Here is a 26,207-nt window from a genome sequence, read left to right on the forward strand (position 1 = left end):
TCTGCCTGCTGTCATGTTGGGCTGCAGCTCACGTGTTTACAGTGTGAGTTAGGATGCAGCTGCAGAAACGTGCCCTGGTTTTGTGTTCACGTCTTGCCTCGTCGTCGGACTGAGCTGCATATCAAACAGGCTGCGCTCCAGGGCCCGAGTTCGTCTCTAGACAGACACTGTCAGTTGGAAAGAAGGGAGGGCGGAGTAATTTCCTAACTCAGATGCTCCCTCCAGGAAGATTTCCTCCTATACTTCTCCTCTGCTACCACCTTGCATCCTCCCATCTTTCAGCATTCTCATTCAACTCACACCATCACCAATCCTGTTGACCTCAGCCTGCAGTGTGAGGCAGCGGCGGCAGCAGCACAAAGCATACCTTTAGAAAAGCCGCCTCACCTCATTTGGTGATACTGTAACTAATGATAAGAGCAGAGATAAGTGATTCTAAACAGGAGGGTGCTGAAGCGCTCTACGAATGACAACATGAGGAGAGCATGATTCAGAATAGGACTCCTCATGGCCGAGGCTTATGAGGCTTAGACTTGTAATGAGTTTGAGCAGGAGGAGGTGACAGGAGGGCATTAAAGGGGCTGCAGAGCATTGATTTAAAGGGGGATCCATGGAGGAGAGAAGCAGAATATTTACACATAATCACACGATTTTACAGAGCTCTAGTATTTGACTATACAAAGAGTTGTATTAAAGATGCTTGGAAAGGAAGAGGGGCAGCTACTACAGATGTCTGTTTTTCTTTTTTATGTGGATAAATATGTATGGAACACTGGACAAAATTGGCATTCATGTAGACTGATGTTATGCTTTATATATTAATGGGTCAGTCACATATCCTATAGGAAGCTCTGATCCATCTCACATGCTTTGAATCACGTCATCTGCATACGATTTCAACAAATTTTAACAAGGGATGATGCCTGCATCTGAAGGCTGAAAAGCTTTATTTAACAGCTGAAGCACGAAGCCCTGTCCTGGATAAAAGACTTCAAGTTGATGATATTTGTCCTATCCACGGTCAGTGCTAAGCTAGCAACAAGCTAGCCTGGCCCTCAGTTCATAAGTAAAATTTCCATAGTTGCTTTTATTTTTGAACTGCTAGTTGGCAGGAGTCCTGTGAGTGCTGGAGGTATGCGGTACAGTGACAGTTGTTTTGTCAGCTTTTCATCCCGCCTCTTCATTCTCATGACCTTCCAATTCTTTATCATTCTCTCCTGAGCAGCTCCAGCCTTCTCTGTTTTCTTTCTCATTTTCTCTCACTCAGTGACACGATGTGACGAGACTACTTCTTAACCAGGAGCAGGGACCTCTCCGGGATTTTTTGCATGTTGCCTAGCAACTTCAAGGTGAAAACAGCAATAAACAAACAAGATCCAAGGATTTTTTAAGAAAGTTTAGATATGCTGTTAGCTGTTTCCTTCTCTCTCTGCAGAGCCAGCCAAGCTTTTCTCTCTGTTGTCAGTGTTGGTGTTATGCTATACCAAGCTAACTATGGAGGAGCTTATTCAGGCACAGACAGAATGGCTATTGATCTCCCCACCTCTTAAATATCAGACCTGTCATTTCTACATTTCAACATAAATTTGCATATTTAAAAGAACAGAAGAACAGAGTTGTAAAAGAAACTTAAAAAGCACATATATTTACAATATTGTTCATCTGAAATTTGTTTGGATTTCTGCTGCCTTCTCTCCACGTACAACATTATTACATGATCAAACAACATCCTCCAGTTCTGAAAAATTAACCTAGTGTGAAAGCAACTGCAGTTCCTCTACTGTCCACTTGAGGCTAGCTCAAAGCACCAAGGAATCCCCATTAGATCCTGTGTGAAAACATCCATTTTTTTCAGTAGAATTTGACATGTCTAAAGCCTGGTTAAAAAAAGTTTGGCCTAAACTTCTCCCCATAAAGCATAATTTCTAAACTGTACACCCTGTTTTGATTTCAGAAATTAAATTAATATAATAAGGGAGAAAAGCAGTTGAAAGTGGCCTACTCACAACACAAATGCGGAAGACAACTGTTAACTGCCTTCTCTCTGTATATAGGGGAGAACAGGGTTGGTTGTCACACCCATTATATCTTGCCACGCCACCAGAGGGTGCCGTCTCCCATATTAAGGTATGGACATTTCCAAAATTGGGATCAGAGCTCACCTACATAGTCTTCTTTGGAGTAGGACTGTTGAATTTGAGGTGAGATAACTTTTTGTGTTTTTCATGTCATATTGTAAATATTCAGCTCCTCACTATTTTTCTTCAAGGCTTTTACAAAATGGGTTTATAACAAAACATTTGTTACCCTTACAAAGTGTGAAGGGGAAGCTGTGGTTTAAATAGTTATTAGCTTCTAACTAGTTGTGAGGCGGTTGTGAACTTTGATGCTGGCAAGAACTTCAAGGAGGAGTTGGTTGTCACATTCTTTTGGAGGTTGGTTGTCACATTCCTTTTGGTGTTGGTTGTCACATTCTTTTTGGGGTTTGTTTTCACATTCCTTTTGGTGTTGGTTGTCACATTCTTTTTGGGGTTTGTTTTCACATTCCTTTTGGTTTTGTTTGTCACATTCCTTTTGGTGATGGCTGTCACATTCTTTTTGGGGTTTGTTTTCACATTCCTTTTGGTTTTGGTTGTCACATTCTTTTTGGGGTTTGTTTTCACATTCCTTTTGGTGTTGGTTGTCTCATTCCTTTTGGTGTTGGTTGTCACATTCCTTTTGGTGATGGCTGTTACATTCTTTTTGGAGTTGGTTGTCACATTCCTTTTGGTGTTGGTTGTCACATTCTTTTTGGGGTTTGTTTTCACATTTCTTTTGGTGTTGGTTGTCACATTCCTTTTGGTGTTGGTTGTCACATTCTTTTTGGGGTTAGTTGTCACATTCTTTTTGGGGTTGGTTGTCACATGATAGTGACTGAGTGTGGCCTAGTCGAGTAGGCTATTATTGTTAGTCCTTTTTGTTGTGTTCTTTATGTTTCTATAGGCCTATAGGCTGGCCTAAAAATGTTCATGGTCATATTCCTTCCCCATTTTGTGTTAAGATGTGTTTATGTTATTTGTCAACTAAAGTTTAAAATTTAGTTCTGCTTTATTGCCTTCTTTTCAAGATTTTTACCATTAAAATAATATTGGGGCGAAGAACCCCATAGTGTGTGACAACCATCCCCGTGATGGGGTTGGTTGTCACAATGTGTCAGAGTGTCTTTGATTGTTAATTACCTCTTTGTTACAGTAAGTTGGGAAATGAGAGGAACACAAATTTCAAGCCAACACCTTAAGCTTCCATTTAGTTGGGATGACTGTTGAAATATGTTTTAATGATGAGCAGTTCACACTAGAGTAAAAAGTGTGACAACCAACCCCATTCTCCCTTTCTGACTGTTACAAGGGTCAGGGTTGTGAAGGTTTATATGTTACTGGGGCGCTTAAACAACAGGAAGCACTGCTTGTGACAGAGAAAAATCCTGGTCCATCAGAAGTAAGTAGCATAAACATGAATGAGATAAGGCAACAGCAGTCTCTGATAATTCAATTGTAGATGCAGTTTCAGTGTCGAGTAATCAGTGGGATTTAATGCTCTAAATCATCTCTATAAATATCTTAAAATATGTAGCTAAAGAGCCATTCTGATGACAAACCCCTCAAAAAGCATTGTGGGGTTTCCCTTTGTTCAGTAGCTTTACTCTGTGCCTCTTTTTAGTTTTATTTCCTTTATTAGGAACAAACTCACAGCAGTAATTTGAGCGCTACTCTACATTAACTGAGCCCCTGAGCTAAAAAGCGGCTGTGCTATTTTTGCTCTATGAAAGCTGTTTATTTAAGTTGACTTGATGGACTAATTAGCAGGCAACAATGAGAGCAAAGCGAGTTAATTCACAAACTCTACAGTGTGTTGTGTTTAAGGTACAGAGCTGTGAATGGTACGTCCTAGTGATCATGAAACATCTCCATGCAAACTCTCCCCTCTATGCAGCATCTTTTCACCGTGTGCACGAGTGACACACATGATACAAGCAGGTCCATTTCCATGTTATTAGTGCCGATAGTGCACTCATGATATGTAGCTGCTGTATTTGATAGTCACGTCTTTGTGTTCACAAAAGCTTCACGAGGCAGGGACAGATAGCTAACATAATGTATGCCATGTGCTGTTTGATGGGTACTTATGTTGAAAAGACCTCACAGCACTCCTCAGACTCTATGAATAATAAGATGAACTCACATAAATCTGTGCTTCCCATTCATGGTGCTGGCTTGCCTGCAGAGACTGTCAACTTCTTCATCACGCATTTATTTATATTCGGTACGTGTCTATACATTTACATTTTGTCCTTTTATTCCTTCTTTTCTGGGTTGAATCTGCTCTTTATGATTCTTGTCAAAGATATCTTTCTCTACTTGTTTTGTTCAGCTTCATCAATTTTTTGGAGAGATTAATTCCTAAATAGCTTATGTTTGATCTTTTCTAGACCCCAAAGAGTTTTTTTTCACTGAGTGTTAAGCTTCTTGACCTCTCCTTGTGTATCTTTTTGTGATATCTAATTTAGATAACTAAGTGCTTTTTTAATCTTGTAAGCACAATAATTAGTAAGATTTATGAAAAAATAAAGCTAATTATCATCTTGGGCCTACAGATAAATCATCCTTTTGGTGAAGTAACACTGACACATTCATAGTGTTCGTTTTGTAACGACTTGTATGGTAAATCGGCTACTGCAAAATTATTGTGTATTTTTCCCCAATTTGTATTTCAAGGGAGATTTTTTAAGGATTAAAGCTCCTGGTTCAATTTGTGCTAATTTTAGTGCTTTGTTGTAGGCAAGGTAAGGCTGAGCAGTTTGTTTGTTTCATCAAGAAATTCAAAGTGCATTCAAAATTAAAAAACAACGCATTTATAATATGATCACAAAGACATAAGACTTCAAGCACAAATTAGACATTAAAAAAGTAAAAATTAGGACTTAAAATGATGTAGTTAAGGTCCAAAATCAGTGCAGTACATTGACAAATCACATGAAATGTCAAACTGTTTAGGTGCACCGTAGTTTTAGGTGTGAGGTCACTAGCTGGATATTATTCACTGTAGGGTCTTCCTGTTCTTACAGTAATGTAAAAGGAGGGTACGCTACACATTTTAATGTCTCATGAAATAAAAAAAGAAGGAAAAATTATTTTAAAATAATATAAATAATAAATATGAAAATATTTAACTTTTTCTTTTTTACCATTTCCCTAAGCTTATCTCATGTATTTTTGATCCATGGCAAGTTCTTTTTTCCTATGGTTGAGCTAAATGTTCTAATTTTCAGGCGATAGTTTAGATCAGTTGGTGCAGCAGGCTAGGACTGGGTGGTAATACGGTAATACCGTATGCCAGGGCATTAAAAAATGATGGCTAACCCTAACCCTAACGGCCAGCGGTGAGGTCCTCTCTAAAGTCAAAGTGTTAAAGTGCACTGCTGGCTTTAATGTAATCCATGTTATCGTGGGTTTACAAGCTCTCTTATTCTTCTTTCTGTGTGTAGATCAGTGATGAGAAATGTTCACTTTTAAGCTATTAATAACCACAGGTGCTGCGTGCTGAAGAAGCAAAATCAAGCATAATCACTCCATCAACAGATTTTGAAAACGCCTGAACTTTTCTTAGCCCCCTTTTTTGGAAAATGTAGATGAGGGCGGTAATACCATATACCCCGGTGAAATTTGGGAAAGGTATGACGGTATTTAAAAATGGATACCGCTCAATCCTACAGCAGGCACACAGGCAAAACAAACAAAAATACATTGAAAAGAAATAGTCTTACTTACCTGGAGGATGTTCTTTATTAAGATAAAAGCCAGTTTTTAATGCAGCAAGAATGAAGTCTGTAAGCTTTAAGACTAAATGAATTTCAAAGTACAGTTTCTTGAGAAGATTTCTCAGCTTTGTTGTCAAATTAACTGGGTTTAAATGCTGCCACATTAACCAGGAACTTTTGAGCATTAGTGAGTCATTTTGTACATGCACTCCTGCATATTTCTTTATATATAACAGGGTTAAACAGGGATTTTTTCAGAAAGAGAACTCTAAAGCTGTCTCTTAGCTCTAAGTAATGGTTCAGACCACACTGGTGAAGCAGTTCAACACTCATTTAAATAATGAATATAAAAAGCAACACTTAAAATCCTTCTTTTTGCATGCATTTACTTTACAAGGGTAAATTACGTTGAATTGGCATTAAAGAGTCAAGTTTGTGTTTTAAGAAGCAAAATGATTTGAAACATGGTTAAAATGTGAGGAATCATGATTGATTGAGTAGTTTATTTTGATGAAAATAAGTGCTGACATCCCAAATTTTGTTATTAGATAGTATCCAAATGTCCCAACAGAAAGAGTCTCCTCCATTCTCCTTCCCTAACCCTCCGTTAACCCTGTGATAGCCTGGAAACCCCCCTCAGAGGTGGTGTTGTGGTAAATCCTCATAGTCTGAATTCTTAAACACACTGCCTTTTATAACTGAAGATAAATGGGTTTATTTAATCTCTTTGCATTAGTAGAGATGTGTTAATAGTGCTGCCTGATTGTGGATACCTGGGTTAAGGGTCAGGCTGGGATAGTTGGAGGGTTAACGCTCTCATCATGATGGCAAAAAGAAGTTCTTAATATATTTTATCATGAAAAAGGTTTGAAAATGTTCTTCAGTAATATGTCTGTCCTTCAGTGTTTCTCCTAATCACAAAAAGAGTTTCCAAAGTACCACAGCTCTCAAACACACCATGAGTATCACCTCCACAAAGCTGTTTCTCTCTGGGTCGTGGAGGTTATCTTCAAGGCAACAGTCTGCAATCAGGTCTGCAACCAAGACGCTCCTGGGGTGTTTTTTTTTTCTCTCATTCTGAGAGAACATCGATTACTGGAATGATAGCCTCGTCTGCTGTAATTGACCCGTTGCTTCAAATTGATACCATCTGTCTTCATCCACTTGTAATGACCTTGTAATAAATCGACAGTTTATTGCGTTAACCCTGACTCCTGTTTGACAAGTAAACGTTATCTGTTAGGGGGGTCAAGATGAACAAGAGGCTGTCATTTACTTGCAAGTTTTCAAAGAAACTTTCTTTGCCTTTTCTTTGGCAAGTTTTGTTTTCCAACCTTTATATCTGTCCACCAATTATGTCTCCAGTTTTGCATAATCACAAGCAACAAGATCTATAATCTGTCTCGCTCATGTCTGCATGCCTTCCTGGTCTAAATGATTGCGTTTGGGTTGTTTTTGCTCATAAATTCACCCACCAAGCCGCCTATTAAGGGCAAGAACTGTGTGGAAATTATAGGGAGGTAAATGCCAGTTCTGTACCTCCTGAGATTTCCCACAAACAAACGTCTCAAATAGAATTCCTGACCTTCTCTGCCTCAACAGAACAGATATTATCATGATATGACTCCTTGTAACACAGATGTATTGATTTGTTTGTAAGGTGATACTAATGTCTTATATACCAATGAGGGTTGTTTTTTGTGTCTGCAGAGTCAAGACGGGCGATTTGAAGTCAGAGGCCGCCACGGGAAGTCAGTGCTGACCATTAGCGGCGTGCGGCTCGCAGACTTGGGCCGCTTTGACTGTGAGGCGCTGAGCAGAATTGGAGGTCATCAGAAGAGCATGTACCTGGACATCGAATGTGAGTGTTGTTTATCGTTTCATAAAGGCGCAGCTGTTTCAATTTACCTGATAATCAGGCTGCACACGCTGTAGACAAAGAGCCAGTCAGAGGGGCTTAATGGAAACACCTGTGTGGCTCTGCTGTGGACTTTCATCAGTGTGTTGTACATTTAAAAACAAGTCGCCTCTAGTCAGTCTGGCTGTTTGAAAGTCAGCTGGTTATTGATAGTTGATAATTGAGATGTGTTTCCAACTAGGCAGACCCTGTTTTGACTGTTAAGCAGGACATCTTACTTACACATAGCTAAAAAAGGTAAAAAAAAAAAAAAAAAAAAAGTTGGGACATCATATAAAACATGAATGAAAACTGAAACAGTGATTTGTAAATCCTTTCAACCTATATTCAGTTAAACACAGTAAAAAAGGAAGATTTTTAGCATTAAACTGTTAAACTTTGTTGTTTTTAATGGAAATATGCACACATTCAAAATTTAATGTCTGCAACATTTTCCAAAAAAAGTTAGGACACAGGCAAGAAAAGACCTCAAAAACACCTGGAACACTCCACAGGTATGTAGGTAAATTGGAAACAGGGGGTAGTACCATGATTGGGTATAAAAGGAGCACTCCTGAAAGGCTCAGTTATGAGGTTCTCCACTTTGTGAAAGGATGCAACAGTTTATGGACCTCATTCTTCAACATGGAATTGTAGGAGATATCACCATCTATAGTCCATGTAGGGCTGGGCAGTTCATTGAGTTTCAGTTTCAATCATGGTTTTGGCTTCCTGTGAATATAAAAACAAGATTATCATGACTATACCATTACTGGTTTTACTGTTTGGCGATAGATTTTTCAGGTGGTAAATACTTTAATACTTTAGTAATTTTTTCATGTATTTATCGCATTAAACTGTTTTGTTTTGTTTTGTTGTTTTAAAATAAATTTGTTTTCCCACTCATTTATTTTCCTTTATTATTTGTTTTCAAAGAGTATCTAGGTTGGACAAATGGGTGGGATGCAGATGTAAAATCATCCAGTAGTGCTTCATAACTCTGAACATAATACTAGGGTTTGGTATTCTGTTTTTTTTTTTCTGATACATCTGCTAAATTGATACTTTTCCTACCCCTAAGTGGTGCCTGAATTGATACTTTTGAGAGAAAAAAAATGTGTGTTGACCGTCAGTGAGAGAATAAAAGCTGTCTTGGTACCATAAATGATTTGTAGAAATATCTTTGTTAGGTGCCATGGGATAAGAAAAGGAACCCAGTGCTACTTAACACATACGTATCACAAATTCCATAACGTTTCTCTTTCCTTTGATTGGATGGCAGGGTATTGAAATTACATATAGACATCCAAGCTGTAATTCGGTCTGGTAGGTACTGGATGTGGTGGCATCAGTTTTTGATACTCATCAGTACTCTATAAAATTGTGATTATGTTTTTTGTCATAATGGAGCAGCCCTAGTCCATCAAAAGGTTCAGAGAAAATCTCTGCATGTAAGGGGCAAGTCCAGAATCCAATATTGAATGACCTTTAACCCCTTAGGCAACACTGCATTAAGAAGCAGCATCATTCTGTGATGAATATTACAATATGGACTCGGTAACACTTCAGAAAACGAGTGTGGGCTAACAATGCATTTCTACATCTCCAAATATAAATTAAACTCTACCATGCAAAGTAAAAGCCATCAGCAACATTAAGAAGCACTACAGATCTGCTGTTCAGGAGCTCATCTCAGATGGACTGGTCTAAAGGGGAAAAGCACTCTGTTGTCTATGAGTCCACATTTCAAATTGTTTTTGGAAATAATGTCTATAGAGTCCTCCAGGCTGCAGGGAAAAAGGACAATCCAGACTGTGACCCAATGGGATGGGTTACTTACACATCTGTGAAGGCTACAACAAAACTGAGAGGTACATAGAGGTTTTGGAGCAACGTATGATTCCATCTAGACGTCTTTTTCATTGACATACCTGCTTATTTCGGCAAGACAAGCTTGCAGGTACTAGACTACTGTTGAAAATGTATGGCACATTATGAAGCACAGTTTGTGACAAGTGAAACCCCATCACTGTTGAGCTTCTGTAGATGTACATTAAGCGAGACTTTCACTTTCAGTTTTTCAGAAGTCTTCAGTCTCTAGACACTGACAGTGTTGTTAGAAGAGAGGTTGTTGCGACAGAGTTGTAAACATGCTCCTGTCCCAACTTTTTCTGAACAAATTGCAGGTATCAAATTCAGAATGTGTGTGTACTTGATCAGTTGTAGTTTTGTTATTCTCAAGTTGCAGGAGCGTCCCATCTTTTTAAGAATTGGGGTTGGTAGATGTGTAGTTGTTTAGATTTATCAGCTGATTCAGTGATTCTTGTAGTTGCTTTTAAGTTGCTGCAACTGTGGCAAAAATAAAGATGTCACCTATGGCCACTTTGATTAACCCCACCTACCCGCCTTTGCTCTGCCTCTATTAGTCCAGTCAGGTCTTTAAAGGGAAAGTACATCACTTTTAGGCCATAAAATCAGCCACTTTGCAGGAACCACTTGAACTCCTGCAGTCTTTAAATGAGTTCAAAAGTTCAGCCACGCTCCCATAATTCTTTTCACACTTTGTCTTCCTGAAGATCATTATGTTATAATAAACATTTCACCACAAGCAGATTTAAGAAGGGTTAATTAGTGAGCGCATATCATGCATGGCCTTGGGTTTCAGCTCCCCTGCTCCCAGACGAGCGCTCCCATCCCTCAGTGCTGCTTGTTTGGGGTTATTTGGGGCGGGCTATCCCCTGCCTAATGAGCTCTGAAGCAAAGATCTCCATTTTGGCCCTGAAATGATTATCTTCATTATGAGAGCAGCAGAAGAGAGGATTTTTTTTGTTAACAGAAGCAGTTCCACCTTGAACAACAAACAGGAGGGCAGAAAAACAAATAAACGCAGGGAGACAGAGAGGGGAAAAATGTATCTCTGTCAAGCGGAAACCAATTTTCTCCTCCTGAGGCTGAGGTGACTTTTTAGGTTCACGGATTCCCTTCAAACCCTGTTTTGCATACATCTTGAAAAGTTGACATTTCGGGAAAAAGTTTAATGGCCTCCTCCATGTCTAGAAAACAAATCTCACATGCATGCATCCACTTTAAAACCAGGAGGCAAAGTTGCTGTCATCTCACTGTAAACTTGTTTTGCTGACAAGTCGCTGTGAGCCTCGACTCCCACTCTGCACAGAGACACACAGGCTGAGTTTGAGTGTGGCACCAAGCTAATGAACTCATTTACTAAGTCACTGCAGGCTGCGGGGGGATAACGCGTCCTCGGCTGTGACAGAGAGCCAGGCATCAATCTCTTTAATGGAATCCTGCAAGCGAGCATAAAACAACCATAATGCCTCTCCCTGGCTGAGCTGGGCTGACTGGGCCAAAAGAAATCCACATGCCGCCACTGTCCGTTGCTGCCCTTCTTTTTTCGCTGGGGCAAACGCTGTTTACATGCTTTATTTTTATTCTTAGGGAGATGATCATAATGAAGATCTCTTCCCCCTCACCAGCATGACGTGGATTCAATTAAGTTCTTCTTTCTAACTCTGCACTTAATGAAACGCTTTTTCTTCTCCCTTTGAGGAATTTGCATGTTAAGCCTCAGCAAGTCATTTTAATGTCTTTGATCATCCAACGCAGCTTCACCTCTGAATTTAATTGGCTGACACAAATTCCAAACATGCCAGCAATTACTTTAAAAGCAATTCAGCTTCTTGTTTGAGCGCAAAACCATGTAAATGAGGAAAGTGTCTGGAGTAATACGTCTCTGTTTTTGACAGATATACCAAAGTTCCTGACCAACCACACCATCTTCTACTCTTGGGAGGGGAACCCCGTGAACATCAGCTGCGACGTCATGTCGAACCCTCCCGCCACCATGCTGTGGAGGAGAGAACGCTTCACCATCTCAGCAGAGGGCACGACAAACACGAGGGTACACAGCGCAGAGGGAAAGTCTGTGCTGGAGGTGGGTAAAGCTGCAAATTTCAGGCTCTAATTAGGATTTTTGAAAGGGGAAGTAAGAAAAAAGAAGAGTCAAAATGCAATTAATTTGAATTGTAGAGTAGTATTCCTGCAAAACAAGAATTTTGAGAATCTAACTTGCTCTCTGGTGATTTTTTTCACAGTCACATCCTCAAAATCTGTATAATTTCTCAACACTTTAAACAGTGTTACATGTCTACAGCACAAGGCATTTACAGATTACATGGCAGTCATTCCTCAACGTAAAATACAGCCTTTAACATGGAGAGTATGCTATCATTCACCCTATAATTCTGTGTGACTTCAACATGTAGTCAGAGTCGATCTCATATCTTAGTCTCTTCATTTTTTCTAATATGTGCTCATATGTTGAAATCTTTATCATATCATCAGTCATCTTCTATGATGTAGGACACATCGGGTTCTTCCATACAATACTATACAGTATGATCCCATATGATTTTATACAGCTTAATACCATACCATACAGTACAGTTGGATACAGTATAGTCAGGTACATAGAGTGAGAAGATGCCCTATTATAAAGAATATGATATGATTCAGTATGACAGTATGACAGGTTTGCCTAAGGATCTAGCATTACCTTCTCATCTGAATCCAAATTAGGATGAATTTTCAGCCTCTTGGTTTAATTTAAAAGGTCACAGTTTGGGCCACTTAAGAGCAAACATATAGCTGAACAAAACCACATAACAAATGTTTAAAAAGTGCATCATCACAGAAGCTCTGGAAGGATGTGCACGCATATTTTATTTTCCTGTCAGAGCAGAAGGTTTGGAAATTTCTTGCCCTTGCTTTCTTGGTAAAATCGCATTTGTCATCCAAAAAAAAAAAAAAAAAGGTAAATAATCATAATTTTTGGGCAACAGCCTAATTGTATCCCCTATCAGGGGAAAAGAAAGATAAAAAATAATATGGGCATGTGTCTACTTCAGGCTTCTGTGCATTGTAGCTTTTTGAATTTTTTTTTTTCCTTGGAGCTCATTGAAAATGTATTTGCGACCCAATTTTGGGCAAGATTATTATAATAGTTAACTAAATGAAAGCTAAAACTAAAATGTAAAAATCATTATAGTTAACTGAAATGAGTAAAATAAATAAAAACAAAACTTTAGAAACAAACAAAAACTAACAAAAACTGTAGTATGTGCTGACAAAACTTACTGAAATGAACCAGAATTACAGACTAAATCTCCTTAGTTTTTTGCATTTCTGCAAAATTGAAACTACACCAAACTAAAAAAAACCAGCAGTAAAACTCATTTAAACTTAAATGAAACTTGAAACAAAAGGTGAAAATGAAATAAAAATTAAAACCAACAAAAAATCCCAGAGTATTCTAACCTTGATTTTGACTCAATGATAAGTTATGACACGATGAATAATCATCCCCATCCTTCAAGATAGAATGGCACAAAACTCTCCACTGGGTAAAAAAGCTATACCACTGTAAATCCTCAAATAAAGACCAGGGCCTTTATTTACACATTTACAGGTGGTACCAGGCCTGTATGAGAAGGAGGCTCATTTGGAGTCAGGGCTTTATTTCAAATCTTCACTGAGAAGAAAAACTGCCTAGATTTGAGCACAAAGCAAATTTAATAGTGTAACTTCAAAAATAATGGCCTAAAATTAAATTTATATATATTTTTAACTGAATTATATTTAGATGATAATAGTAGAATATGACAGTAAAGAATCTCTTTTCATTTTTCATTATGCTAAAAGAGGATTCAAGCCAGAATAGTGTTTGATAAATAAATATAAATCCAGTTTACAGCTGCTTCTCTCTCCCCCTCAATCTTATACTTTATACTAAATCTGACCTTAAACTGTGACTTTTAACCTCCTGTGTTCATGAACAGATTTTATGTTCAACCCAACTTTGTGGGTCAGTGATTGTGTGAGTATTCTGATGGCTCAGGCTGTTAGTCCGTGTATTTTTCATGTTCCTCAGATCAAATATGTGTCGGGACTACTCCTGAGACACGTTTGATTTTTCTCATTAGACCCTTCTGCATTAATCCCTGCGCTGGTGCTAAAACAGAGACAGACTGGTTTAAACCGTGACGGAGAATGACCATCTATCTGTCTGCCCTTTTTTGGAGAAAACACCGTTTTCCTCCATCTTCACATGTTCAAACTGTCTCTGCCGTCACTGACTCACTCTGTCTATCCCTCAGTAAACTCTCCTGTCTGCCACACTCCTCTGTGTGTCTCTGGGTATTTCTGGGTTTGCTTGCAGCCTTGGTCTGAGCAAAGATATTTAATTGACTGAGTAGTGTCACATGTGACGATCTCTACTATAAGGTCATGAAGCGGTGCAGTTTAAAATAAGTAGATGTTAATCCTTAATACCCCTGCCCATAAAGGGGGGCTGCCCTTATTTGTTTGTGTGGCCCCGCAGTTTGGCTTGCGGTCTTTATTAGAGGAAATACGGTATCATATATGTTGATAGAAGAAGAAGATGCAATGCAGATTTATACAATAGGATCTGACATTGTAGAATACCAGACACCAATAAATGAAATGTCCTGATTCAAGGTGATAGAATACAAAACAACATACAGTAGAATACTAGGAATGAATTCGTTAGTATTCACATGGTGGTAGGCATTAAAAACAAAGAAACAGATGTCATTGAAGCCATTTAACTTCTCTAGGTTCATGCTGACCTGTTTGTTTGGTTCCAGGTGACCCCGATGTCCGACAGAGACTTCGGCCGCTACAACTGCACAGCCAGGAACAACATCGGGGTCCGATACCAGGAGTTTATTCTGGCACAAGCAGGTGAGTGTACAGATCTGTGTCCACTTCACCTGAGCTAATACGATTGGTAACATAGTAGGGAATCCAAAATGTGTTGAGTCAGGGAATTCACACCTTTTTTTTAATCAACCGTTCAACTCCTGTGTAACCCTCTACCTCTGTACTACTGCTAACAGTCTTATTTGCAATTCTCAGCAAGATAGATTCCTCTACAACTCGGAGCCCCTTTTGAGCCTCGCCTAATCTCAAATAGTGCTGGCTGATTTACCATACCCCTTGCTATTTACTGAAGTACCCACTAATTTACGGGGAGCTCTGGCTAATACACAATAGTGCAGTCCAATTATCTTTAGTGCAGATTGAATTGCTCTGGCTGAGGAGAAAAGTAGGGAGCAAAAAGCTGACCTAATATGTAGTCTGGGAGGAAACAATGTGTTTGGGAAGTTGTTTTGACACACAGACACACACTTGTTCACTTGTTAAAGTTTGGGTCAGTAATGAAGTCTCAAGAGAGATGATCTCCCCTGGAAGCTGCTCAAATTCTGTTTTTTTTTTTTCTTTCCACACAGTTCAGCTCTGAGTAAAAGAAAAAGGCTGAAATTTCTTTGGTTAATATGTTAAAATATTTGCAGCTTGAGAAACTAAACTTTAAAAAAGGGCGAACATGTTGCTTTGCTGCAAAAACAAAACCAAGGACAGGTTTATGTTTGAGCTGAAGGATATTCCACTTTGCCTCAAACTGAGTTAAATGATGTTAAATTGTCTTCAAGGTGTGAAGACGCTGCAGCAATCATGTCTGTCTTTAGTTTGATAATGGATTTCACAGTGATGTAGTTACTAGTAAAAGCTGCAGCATTTAAAGTACCTTCATCTCTAGTTGGAAAATGCTTCAAGTAATTTCTAGATAATATAGAGAAGAAGATATACGTTATTAATCCCCTTTCCATGTTGAATACGCTGTAGACAAAAGCTGAAATACATAAACCGGATCCTATGGACATGCACTGATTGCTTGATGTCAGAGTGAGTGGCTGTTGCATATAAAGGTGCACTGCCTGAGTGGGTGGGGGTCTGGTACCTTGCCCAGGTGAAATGGCACATCTGCAGCTATTAGACCTATTTCCAGGCCTGGTCCTGGTAGGATTTGTACTGGCTCCAGTTCCCAGCTCAAGTCTTTAAAGACCGAGCAACTGTGGCCCTCAATACCATGACAATGTTCCCTGAATAAGACATATGTATCTTGATTTGAAACCAAAAGAAGTTGAAGAGATGTACTTTATGATGTTGACCTTTAGAGTTACCATAGTATGTACATAAGTTTTGCACTGCTAGGCCAGTGTGATCAGAAACCATGAATTAAAGGACGGAGACAGCTAAATAGTGCTCATTCTGTCATATACACTGTTATACAGTAGGGAATAAGCAGGAGTGCATGTACAAAATGACTCACTGAGGCCTAGTCCACACACTATGTTCTTGAAAACATCACATGAAAACACAAAAACACTCTCTTACATGATGTAAAGAGCATGCCATGTCATCTGGAGTCTGTCCTATGATGCGGTAACCTGACACGCCAGATGGATTTGTTTCACACATCCATCTGGGAAAGCTTCAATAGGAAACGTTTGAGGAAAGGCAGAGGCTTTGAAAAAACTTTGAGTGTGATTGGATGAAAGTTCTGTCTATCACATCTCTACGGGCCAACAAGAGCAACAAAACGTGACGTAGCCACTATCAAGCTGCGTGTGCACAGCTACTGAGGAATAACGCGAAACATGGCGACTATAGACATGTAAGTACTCGACTTTTGTCGTTTTCGAAAAGACAACAACTCACTGCTGTTCTTTGTTCTTCTTTTAATGACAAAATGTTGTCAAGTTCTTATAAAACTGGCGCTTTAGCAGCATCCACGTTAATCTCTTCCTTAATAACTGCACCAGCTCTTGCTGCTGCTTGTTTATATCACAACTCTGCTGCGCCTGAAAGTACTGCCCCTCGTCGCTGATTGGTCCTGTCACTTTCTAACTGGGTCCAAACGGTTCAGATGGGAGCTTAGCAAGATGGATTCGCCAGTGAGAAACAAGGAAACAGGCGTATCCATCTGCTTTGCAAGGTAAACGATGCAGGCCAAACAGACAGAAACAAAGTTCTTGACATGCAAATGTAATAACCTTTTGCCTGATGACAGACATGGAGTCAAGCAGGCCATCGACTTTGTAGGGTTAGTTGCCATGTAAATAAAAGTGATAAGCAGTGACATCAAAGAGCGAAGAAACCAGCACACAGTGTGACATTAAAAGCCCAAAACTCAGTTTATCCTGTCCACACAGAGACACTTTAACTGAGTTTCTAACAACATCACACAGAAGAGAGTTTTCCCAAAGGTTAGGGCATTTACACTTGTCTGGAGTTCACATTAAGTTGCTTTCTTGTGTAAATAAACCAGTAAAGGTTGATGATTGGGTTACAAGACTACAGACAAGAATCTGTTTTTAGGGATGTTTTTACTATGTAATTTTACTGTTAAGCTAAGGTAACTTTACTTTTTATTCAATGAAGTCCTGTTTTTATTTTGAAAAGAGATAAACAGGAAAAATTATGACATTAACAATAGAATATACAGCTAGTTACTTATAAATAAAAATCAAATAAAAATGGCTAAACAATATTCCCAGAATGTTTGTATCACTTGCACCTTTTTCCACTGAGCTGTCTGTATGTTTTTAAGAGAAGCCATTTGTAAACACTTGTGTTAACACCGTGCATACCCTAAACTTTTTAGTCATGCACATCTCAGATAGATGAGACTTTAATAATGACTACATTTTATGAGCAAACCACGCAAGGTTGTGTTCATTTTTAACTTCACGTCAACATGAAGGAAAGAGCTGTCTGTTTCTGATTCCTGGCCTTCATGTTTTTGGCATCAATCACTCTCAAGTAGTCCTGCTTTGTCTTGCAATATTCAGCATCTTTATCATCTTTTTTAAGAAGCCATGATCTTAACTTCTTCTTTATTTCCTTTTTTCTCCACTCTTTCATCTGTTGTAATTATAAAGTGAGGTCTTGTACTTACAGCTGAATAGTGATACGGTTCTATGTTTCTGTTTTCAGATGTACCGTCAAATCCATACTCGGTGCGTCTCTCAGCCGTCTCCCAGCGCTTAGCGACGGTGACCTTCATGAAGCCCGACTCGCATGGTGGCGTACCCATCAGCTACTACCTGGTCCAGTACAAGGAGGTGGGCTCGCAGGACTGGAGGGACGTGAAGTCTCACAGCGTACAGAGTGAGTGCCCTCCACACCTAAAAAGATCTTTTTAAAAGCGGTTTGAACCAGTGATCTGAAGAAAGAAATGACACACTTCCTGCACCATGGTGTAAAAACACATGTTAGGCTTAAATATGGACCTCTGTGTCCTTTAGGGGACCTTGCAAGGCTTTTTTAATCCCATGATCTCTTGCAGAGGTTGAAAGAAGATGATTTTTAGCACCTCTTGACTGTATCAGAAGTATGCATTTGTAGGTCATTTTTTTTACACAGTGGAAGCTTCATATAGTCATAGGAAATGTTGACTAAATTACCTTAAAAACCTGTAGATCGTACTCGATTTTAGCTCATTATTAATCAAGAAAGACTAAATATATCCTTAAACTTGTAAAGGGAAATAAAGGAGTGAATCCAGTTAAAAAGGGGGAAATCTTGTGAACTAGCACTTCATAAGTAAAGCCGCCTGTTAAGTTAAATGTCCCTTTTTCACGATTAAAACAAATTATTAAAATTGTGAAACAGACTAATTACAAGCAGCTAAGTGCTCTCATCTAATCATAGAATCCACTTCAGATCCCCTCAGCAGAAGATCCTCACAAAAATAAACTCTTCAACATAATGAGAAGCCTGGACTCACTCCATTCCAAAGCTTTCGCCCAAATTGAAATGTCTGCTTATGGCCTGGAAAGTAAACCAACATGGCTGCAAATTGCAGAATTTGTTTTTTCAATTCCAGGACTAAAGAACTGCAAAAGCACCTATTACCGTTCAAGTATTTAATTTGTGCAGAGTGACAAAAACAACAAGTTTCACTCAAGCTCATTACACCGCGGCCTCTGTGCCGTTTCTCTGAGTAGTGAAGGTTATGCACATGAAGTCGAGTGACTGGAGGATTGAATAGGGATTTACAATGTGCTCTGATAATGAGGTTTCCTGTTTACTTCAATAGATGATGCATTTTACAATAAAAAGCCACATGTACAACGATTTCAATGCTGATGTCTTTCAAAGCAATGTAATGTATTCTTGAATGGTTTCCACGTGTCTAGTCTTTGAATACATCAGAGAAGATTGATTAGAAATGTTGAAAACATTCAGAATAACTACATTTAAAGTGCATGTGCTGATATTGTAAGGGATCACAGACCTCACCTTCAAGTATAAACAGAAAGAGAGGGGATTAAAACACATCTGGTGCAAAATAAACCTGTCATATGAGCCTGTTTTACTGTGAAAAATTAAACTCTGCTCTTTACTAAAACCCTTATCAGGCATGCATCCATAGGTTTTAATTTTCCCCATCCACTGTGATAACAATTTTTCGATACCAAAGCTCGTTTTTCTTCAGAATGGCTTCATTTCTCAAGTGATATTAAGTCGTTATCACCTGAAAAGCAGCACTGGTATGAAAAGAAAACATGATAAATAAGTTTATCTCCAGAAAAAAATCCTCCTTATCATGACCAAACAGCATAAAATATAAGGTTTAGATTTGTGGCCTCTTCAGGCTTCAGTTCACTCACTGTTATTATGAAGAAAAGTGTTTTTCAGCCCCACTTATGTAGGTAGATTCTGCAGCCATAGGGCTCTCAACTGCAACAGTAACAGAAAAAAATAAGCTCAGACCAGCGCTGCTGACATTTTGATTTTGTTTATGAATTTCTCCTGATGAGGGAGAAATGTAATGAAAAAGGCACTTCCAGGTTTGCGGTGGAAGCGGCCCCAGAATCTGAATCACATGTGAAGCAATGTGAGAGTGCATGCACACTTCTGGTCTTAACTTGCTTTAAATGCCAAGTATGAGGGGGTTTTCATGTTACAGAGGAGAGTTTGGGTGACTAAACTCACAACCTATGGCAGCCACCATCAAGGCTGCCCTGAAGTGGATAAAGGGAAAAGCTTTTTTTGTGGCCCAATCAAATGTGAGGCCCATGGAGGTCAGAAAAATCATGGTCCACACTGTATAAAGTTAAGTTGGGAAAACCATATTTTACATTTAACCTGAATATTAACCACTCTAATCAAAGAAACAGAAAAAATAATAATTTCATTTATTTATGCTGGAGTACAATATTACCTTTTTCAAACTGTAAACACATTTCTTAAAACAGATTTACCTTATTTGTTTCATTAACAGAATGGACTGTTAAAATGGCAGTAAGTAGTTTAAAAAGGGCAAAAATTAGATAAAAAATGGCAAAGATTGGCAGAAATAAGTGGTGAAAGTGATTAGAAGTGGCAAAAATATCTTTTTTTATAACTTTAATTTTTATTGATTATTTCAATATTTTATGCATATACAGCCCACAGATGAACATTGTTGTTTAAAACATAATCAATAAGAACAATATTGAAGGCACTGTTGGGAGTTCAACTCCCAGTTGTATATCTGTTCCATCCGTATCAACATCTGAATTATTTGTCTCTTGATTTTCCTGTTGTAATGTTACCGTATTTCATCTTGAATAATTTGTGTTCCATCTGTGCTCCCTGTGATCTCAAATGATGTGTTTTTTTCAAAAACAAATTAAAAGGGTCAAAATAGGGACAAAGCAGCAGGGTTAAGAAAGGAAAAGTAGCACAAATGGACTCTTAAAATGGCAAAAAGCAGTTAAAAAGTGGCAGAAATTTGAGAAAAAATGGCAGAAATTGGCAGAAATAAGTGGTGAAATTGGTTGAAAGTGGCAAAAATAGGTTTAACGGGGCAAAAAAAAAGCATAAAGCAGCAAATATGGGTTAAGAAAGAAAAACCTGGCAAAAAAGTATAAATGGTGAAAAGCTGTTAAAAAGTGGCAAAAATTTCTAGTAAAATATTTGAAAAGTGGTTTAAAAGTGGGAAAAATTTGTTAAAAGCACAAAATGGATGGCTAAAGAACTGAAAAGTGGTTGAAAAGATGCAAAAACTGTTTTAAAAATGTTTTTAAAGTGGAAAGAAATGTGGCAAAATGGGTTGAAACAATGATGGAAAGGGGTTACAAATTGGCATGGATGAATAACTTGAACAACAGAGCCCTATAACAGCTTGACACATTTTTCAGCTCCAGAATGAGGCAACTGTTAGCCAGGATGCTAGCACTAGTGCTAATAATCCAACACACATGTATTAATATCATCAATAAATCTCAATTGTTGAGGGCCTTTTCTCTTAGTTTTTCAGGGGCCCAGCCAGTTTGGAAATCCTCTGTCTTTGAAAACTAGAGGAAATCTTTGAGACACTGTAAGACCTTAATTGAAAAACATATGAATGGTCACTTTTTTGACCTATGTAGATAATCCAGAGCAGATTTTCTATGTATTCTTTCTCTGAATGACTCCTCTGTCATCATCACTCGCCAGTGGATAGACTCCCCCTGCTTGGTCCCCCTGCCTTAGTAAAACTAATGTAGCACAGACAAAGAAGCAATGCCGCTAACAGGCTGCTGGGCTATTGAAGCATCACAGCTGGTGTCACATTGTTTTGGTTCCGTGCAGGTTGCACTGAAAATAACCTTCTGCTTTCTTATTTCCAAGTGAGAGGAGAAACACACGGTGATGTGGAGCCTTTAGGATTAACTTGCAATGGCATCTGGTTAATTGTGACACTGTATAATTGTCTCATCCCTACTCAAGAGTAGACTTTAAATGCTGCCAAAATGGTTAATTTTGTACTTAAAAGCAATGAAATACACTAGATTGAGATAGATGTAATAGCAAGAAATTTTAGATTATAGTTCATTGCATTTTTAAGTCAATTAAGCGCTTTGGTAATATTGAATAAAATGTTGCAGATTACAAACTCCACATGATGAAAACAAAGAGTAGTAATAGAGCTAAACAGCTGCACAAGAACAGTCCAACTGTGCATCCTCACATCACTCAATAACTAGCATTTGGCCACCTATGCTTCATGTGCAGGCAATTATAGAAGCAACACAACCTTTAGCCTTTAGTTGTCATCAGACATGACTTTGTATGAGGTCGTTAGTGTCCAGCATACTGACCTCTTCAATTTATACAACCTCGTCTCTACTGGGAAGGCTCCGAACAAGATCTTTACACCCTGGCTGCAGGGATTTGCCGCTTTTCAGCCTCGAGAGCTCCTGGGACATGGACCACTGATGATAGGACATAAGGTCATCCTCACAGTCGTTCCAGTTCATCCCAAAGGTGTCAAAAGAGGTTGAGGTCAGACAAGTTCCTCCACACCAAGCTGGGGAAACCATCTCTCTGTAGGCTTCACCTCTGCAGGAGGATGTTTGGTGGAAAGTGGAGATTTGCTCTAAAGGAAGGCCAAAAGTTTGCACTTTAAATAAGAAGTTCTTACTTGAGTATGACATTAAAACTTTTTCAGAGGAACTTCAGACTCATAATAAAATGAAAGACTGGCATTTTCTATGGGACAAACAGCCTTAAACACACCTTTAAATGTGAAATGCACTAATGTAAAATGCAGTAGGAAACACGTTAATGACAGCGTTGGGACTCTTGCAGCGTGCTTCGGGATGAAGTACTGCAATCAGACTGCTGAATGAGTTAGTTAGGAGTGATTTTTACATTCATCAGGATGACGTAGAGGATGCTTCTATTTCTTCATCTTTTCCTCCCTGCAATATAAAATAAAGCCTTGCTCTCCGATCCAAAAACTTGCTCTTTCATATTTTCCTCAGCCATATTCATGAGTCTCCTTTCTCCCTCTGCAGCGACGGTGGTGCTGACGGGGCTTGAGCCAAACACGACGTACGAAGTCCGAGTGGCAGCTGTCAACGGGAAGGGTCAGGGAGAGTTCAGCCACACAGAGAGTTTCCAGACTTTACCCATCCGTAAGTCACAGAGACCTCGTTTTAAGAAACTTTATGAACACGCTGGTTAAACTTATTACCTGCTTATAAAACAGACTCAAATTAACCCTGATGCCTCTTTGCATGTTGGACATTTCCATATAAAAACAAGGTTTTTTGTCAAAAACTAAAGAAAAAAGTGGAGATAAATCAGTAATCTCAACTTTATTTTGAGAACAAAACATGGCTTATCGACAGTCTCATGCTAAAGAACCAGAAACGGCAGTTCCAAAAAAGTTGGAACGTTGCATAAAATGTGTGTAAAAGCAGAAGTCAATGATTTGCACGTTTGTGCACATTTTTGCTTAAAAACTAAGGTTAGAACTTTCAATTTTGAAAATTGTCTCAGTTCAGTTTTTGTTCTTTTTCATGTTTTTTTTTCAGTAATATATGATACTTGTCAGAGATGACAACTAAAAGAGCCAGAAAAGGTAAAAATGGAACAATTTTAAAGTTTTTTTTTTTTTCCAGAAATGCTGCCTCTTCACTCCTCATTAGATTTCTTTACAACTAAAGACCTAATATTAACATTGTGTAAAGTTTTCTTCTGTCACATACAGAGACAGTTTACTTGTGTCAAAGACTAAAACCAAGGATGTTTTGCCCGACTTTCATTTCGTTTGAGTTAGTTTATGAGCAGACGGTAATGTTTATTGAAAAGCCTCATTTTCATTTAGATTTTAGTTGACTAAAATAAGTTTTACATTTTATATTTAGTTATATTGTTAGCTTAAGTTGACTATAATAATCTAGTTTGGTACCTCTTTAATTGCTAAACAGTGCTGGTTTTTCATTGTTGTGTTTTGCTGTACATAAAGTGGTTCGCATGTCTGGCGTGCATTTAGGCTAGTTAATACACTCTTTTATTGTGAAGCCAGGCTGTTGTAACTCATCCAGAAAGGCATTGCTTTGCTGAAATAAGCAAGGGTGTCCCTGAAGTAAAAAATAATAATGCTGCCTTTACAGATATGCAAGTAACCACCGCTGTGGACACTAATACACCCACACACTATCATTTATGCTAACTTTTGAACTTTGCATTGATATAATCTGGGTAGTCCTTTGCCTGTTTGGCTTGTTTTAGACTCTAGCAGACCACAGCACCCCTTTTACACTTTAGGTCCATATAAGCTGAGTACGGGCCAAACTTCTCGGTGTTAATACATGACTTTCTCTTTGCATGGTAGAGTCTTATCTGTTTCCTGACAATAGCATTCTGACGTACACAGAAAGATGCATCTAAGGGAGGGCTTTCAATGATATAATGGACTGTACATGGTGAAATCTCTACGTTACTTAAAATTGCACGTTAAGGAACGTTGTTCATAAACTGTTTTTCCCATGTGGAAAACCATGCTCCATCGTTGAGTGTGAACAGCTGAGCCTTTCAGGAATGCTCCTTTTATGCCCAATCATGGTACTTTGGCCTCCTACCGATTAACCTGCTTAACTGTGAAATGTTCCAGGTGGGTTTTGAGCATTTCACAACTTCCCCAGTCTTTTCTTGCTCCATGTCCAAACTTTTTTGAACATGCTGCAGGCATCAAATTCATTTCTGTTTCTCCACCTTTGAAATTGAAGGGCTGGAGGTAATAAAAATCCTGCAAAGGGAAACTGAAATTCACAGAGCAGAGATGTTAATGTTTAGCTGGTGCAGTGTAGACAGAGTGCCCAGTAATACACTATGCAAAACCATGTGTATGCTTCTTGTTATTATGAAGTTCATTCATTACTACAGCGGCCTTTTCCAGTTAGACTTGAGTATGATAATTGCTGGTTATTGGAGCATCCTTGGTGCAAACCTTGATGTATGAATGTGTCACCTTTTTGAAAATGAGGCACTAAAAGCAGATAAAAGCAGTATAAAACGTATGGAAAGAGGAGATATTTGCATTCAAGATTCCCTTCAATAAAATAAGGATGTGTGATAAAAATGCAACGATCTTGCGAGGCATCAGCTCCCTGCTGAAACGAGACCTATTTGCCATCTCATAGAGCTCAGGCGTGCTTATATTCAAGGCGGTTACAACCTCCTCGTATTTCAGGGATATGAATCCAGATTATCAGAGCTTGGAATAGATCCTGTCAAATTTGTATCTTGGTGCAAAAGTGCTGCATTAAAAGTTATATACTGCAGGGCGTCTATGATAAGCATTTTATTTATTCTGGCAATCTGGCTCAGTGGGATCACAGTAAATCCAGGCGAGAGCCACTGTGAAAAAATACTCCAAGCTTTGATATGCAGCTTGAAAGAAGACCTAATTAGTGAAATACAGCGAATAATAAGAACCTGTAGTCAACATTAGTTATAGCAGGGCAGTGGGAGTCGCCTTGTAAGATGAGTTTAATTCAGCATAAAGTGTTCTCTCTGCTTGTACTGTACCCTTATCTCATATCTCACACTGTCACCTGTTCTCCTGTGGAGCAAGCACACTCAGAGAAAAAAAAAAAAACACAGAGGACATATTGTTTTGAAGCTTTCCTCTCTCCCCCAGGAGAGCCGAGTCCGCCAGCGGTCCATGGGCAGAGAGGGATGGGAAAGGCGTACAGGCTCGGGCTGGTCAAGCAAGATGATGGAGGGATGCCCATCGTGGAGTACATCGTCAAGTACAAAACTGTGAGTACTTCAGAGGATTTTATTGTAAAACAAGGCCGCTTTAATCAAGTCTGGATTACTTATGTTGACTCCTGACATAATGGGGAAAAAGAAAGAAAAATGGGTACAAAAAAGCCTCTAAAATAGGACACAGTTCAGATGCAAAACAGCACGTTTTAAAGATAAAGTCCCAAGCAAATACATATTTATGACCTATTTTCAAATTAACATATGGGCAATTTTCTTCTTTCTCTCTACAACACCAACGCTGATTAATAATTGATTCAAAACAACTTTAGCCTTTGTAGCCAAAGCCTGATATGATGTGTTCCTTTGTGACATGGAGCTCTTTGTTGCCCAAAAATCATTAAAAACACATCAATGAAACAAACTCTTACACTGTGTTGCATACTTCTTAATGCATACACATGGGCACTGTATCTTAGCTCAATTTCTTGCCTGCTTTTTTGCTTCAATAAACACTAACTATTTTGCCAAGCTTTTATTAATACACAGCTTAAAGTAGTCCCTAACAAGAGATTTTATTCTCAAGTGCCAAAAAAATAAGGTTCGCTGTAAAAGTTGTAGCTAAGTAAGTGTGTCTAATTTCCTGTCAAAAATATCTCATAGTAAACATTGTATTTTAGGGTATAAAAGCAAGCTTATAATAGTCTAAATTTAGCCTATAGGGCAACAAAATCTTCTGTGTTGAATATCTTGATAAAAGATCGTATACCTGAAGTTCTTTTTACACCTTATTCCAAAGTGTTTGAGTAGAATTTGTTAGCCTTATTGAAAATATTTTAACATATTTACAGAAAATGTGCACTGTTTTACTAGACTTGTCAGGGGAATGGGGCTTAGATGCATGGTATATAAGTTCCACCACCAGGGGGCTCTCAATTAAAGCAACAACAGATGACAAGTAGAGACGTGCTGCTTAATTTGCACATCTTTTCTGTTAGCTACTCTTTATTTGAGGCTTCTGTTTATCAAAATGGCTGTCTGTATCAAGTATTTACCAAACACTAGACCAACATTTTCGTTTACATTAATGTCTTTCACACA

At 38.6% G+C, this 26,207-nt stretch overlaps 1 protein-coding gene across 11 annotated transcripts in view; it reads left to right on the top strand.

Moving 5' to 3' along the window:
• Positions 1-26,207, top strand: part of LOC121506408 (neural cell adhesion molecule 2-like) — a 475,738-nt gene that overhangs the window by 397,267 nt on the left and 52,264 nt on the right. For all 11 annotated transcript variants that reach the window (XR_005991640.1, XR_005991641.1, XR_005991643.1 and 8 more), the window contains exons 9-14: positions 7,508-7,658; positions 11,459-11,646; positions 14,378-14,474; positions 17,571-17,744; positions 22,406-22,525; positions 25,039-25,160. Coding sequence is in view for 4 of the 11 variants with exons in the window: in XM_041782202.1 (XP_041638136.1) it covers positions 7,508-7,658; positions 11,459-11,646; positions 14,378-14,474; positions 17,571-17,744; positions 22,406-22,525; positions 25,039-25,160 (852 nt within the window). In the remaining 7 variants the exon portion in view is untranslated. The remainder of the gene's footprint in view (positions 1-7,507; positions 7,659-11,458; positions 11,647-14,377; positions 14,475-17,570; positions 17,745-22,405; positions 22,526-25,038; positions 25,161-26,207) is intronic.

This window comes from Cheilinus undulatus, linkage group 24 (assembly GCF_018320785.1).
Source record: "Cheilinus undulatus linkage group 24, ASM1832078v1, whole genome shotgun sequence".
Classification (NCBI taxonomy): domain Eukaryota; kingdom Metazoa; phylum Chordata; class Actinopteri; order Labriformes; family Labridae; genus Cheilinus; species Cheilinus undulatus.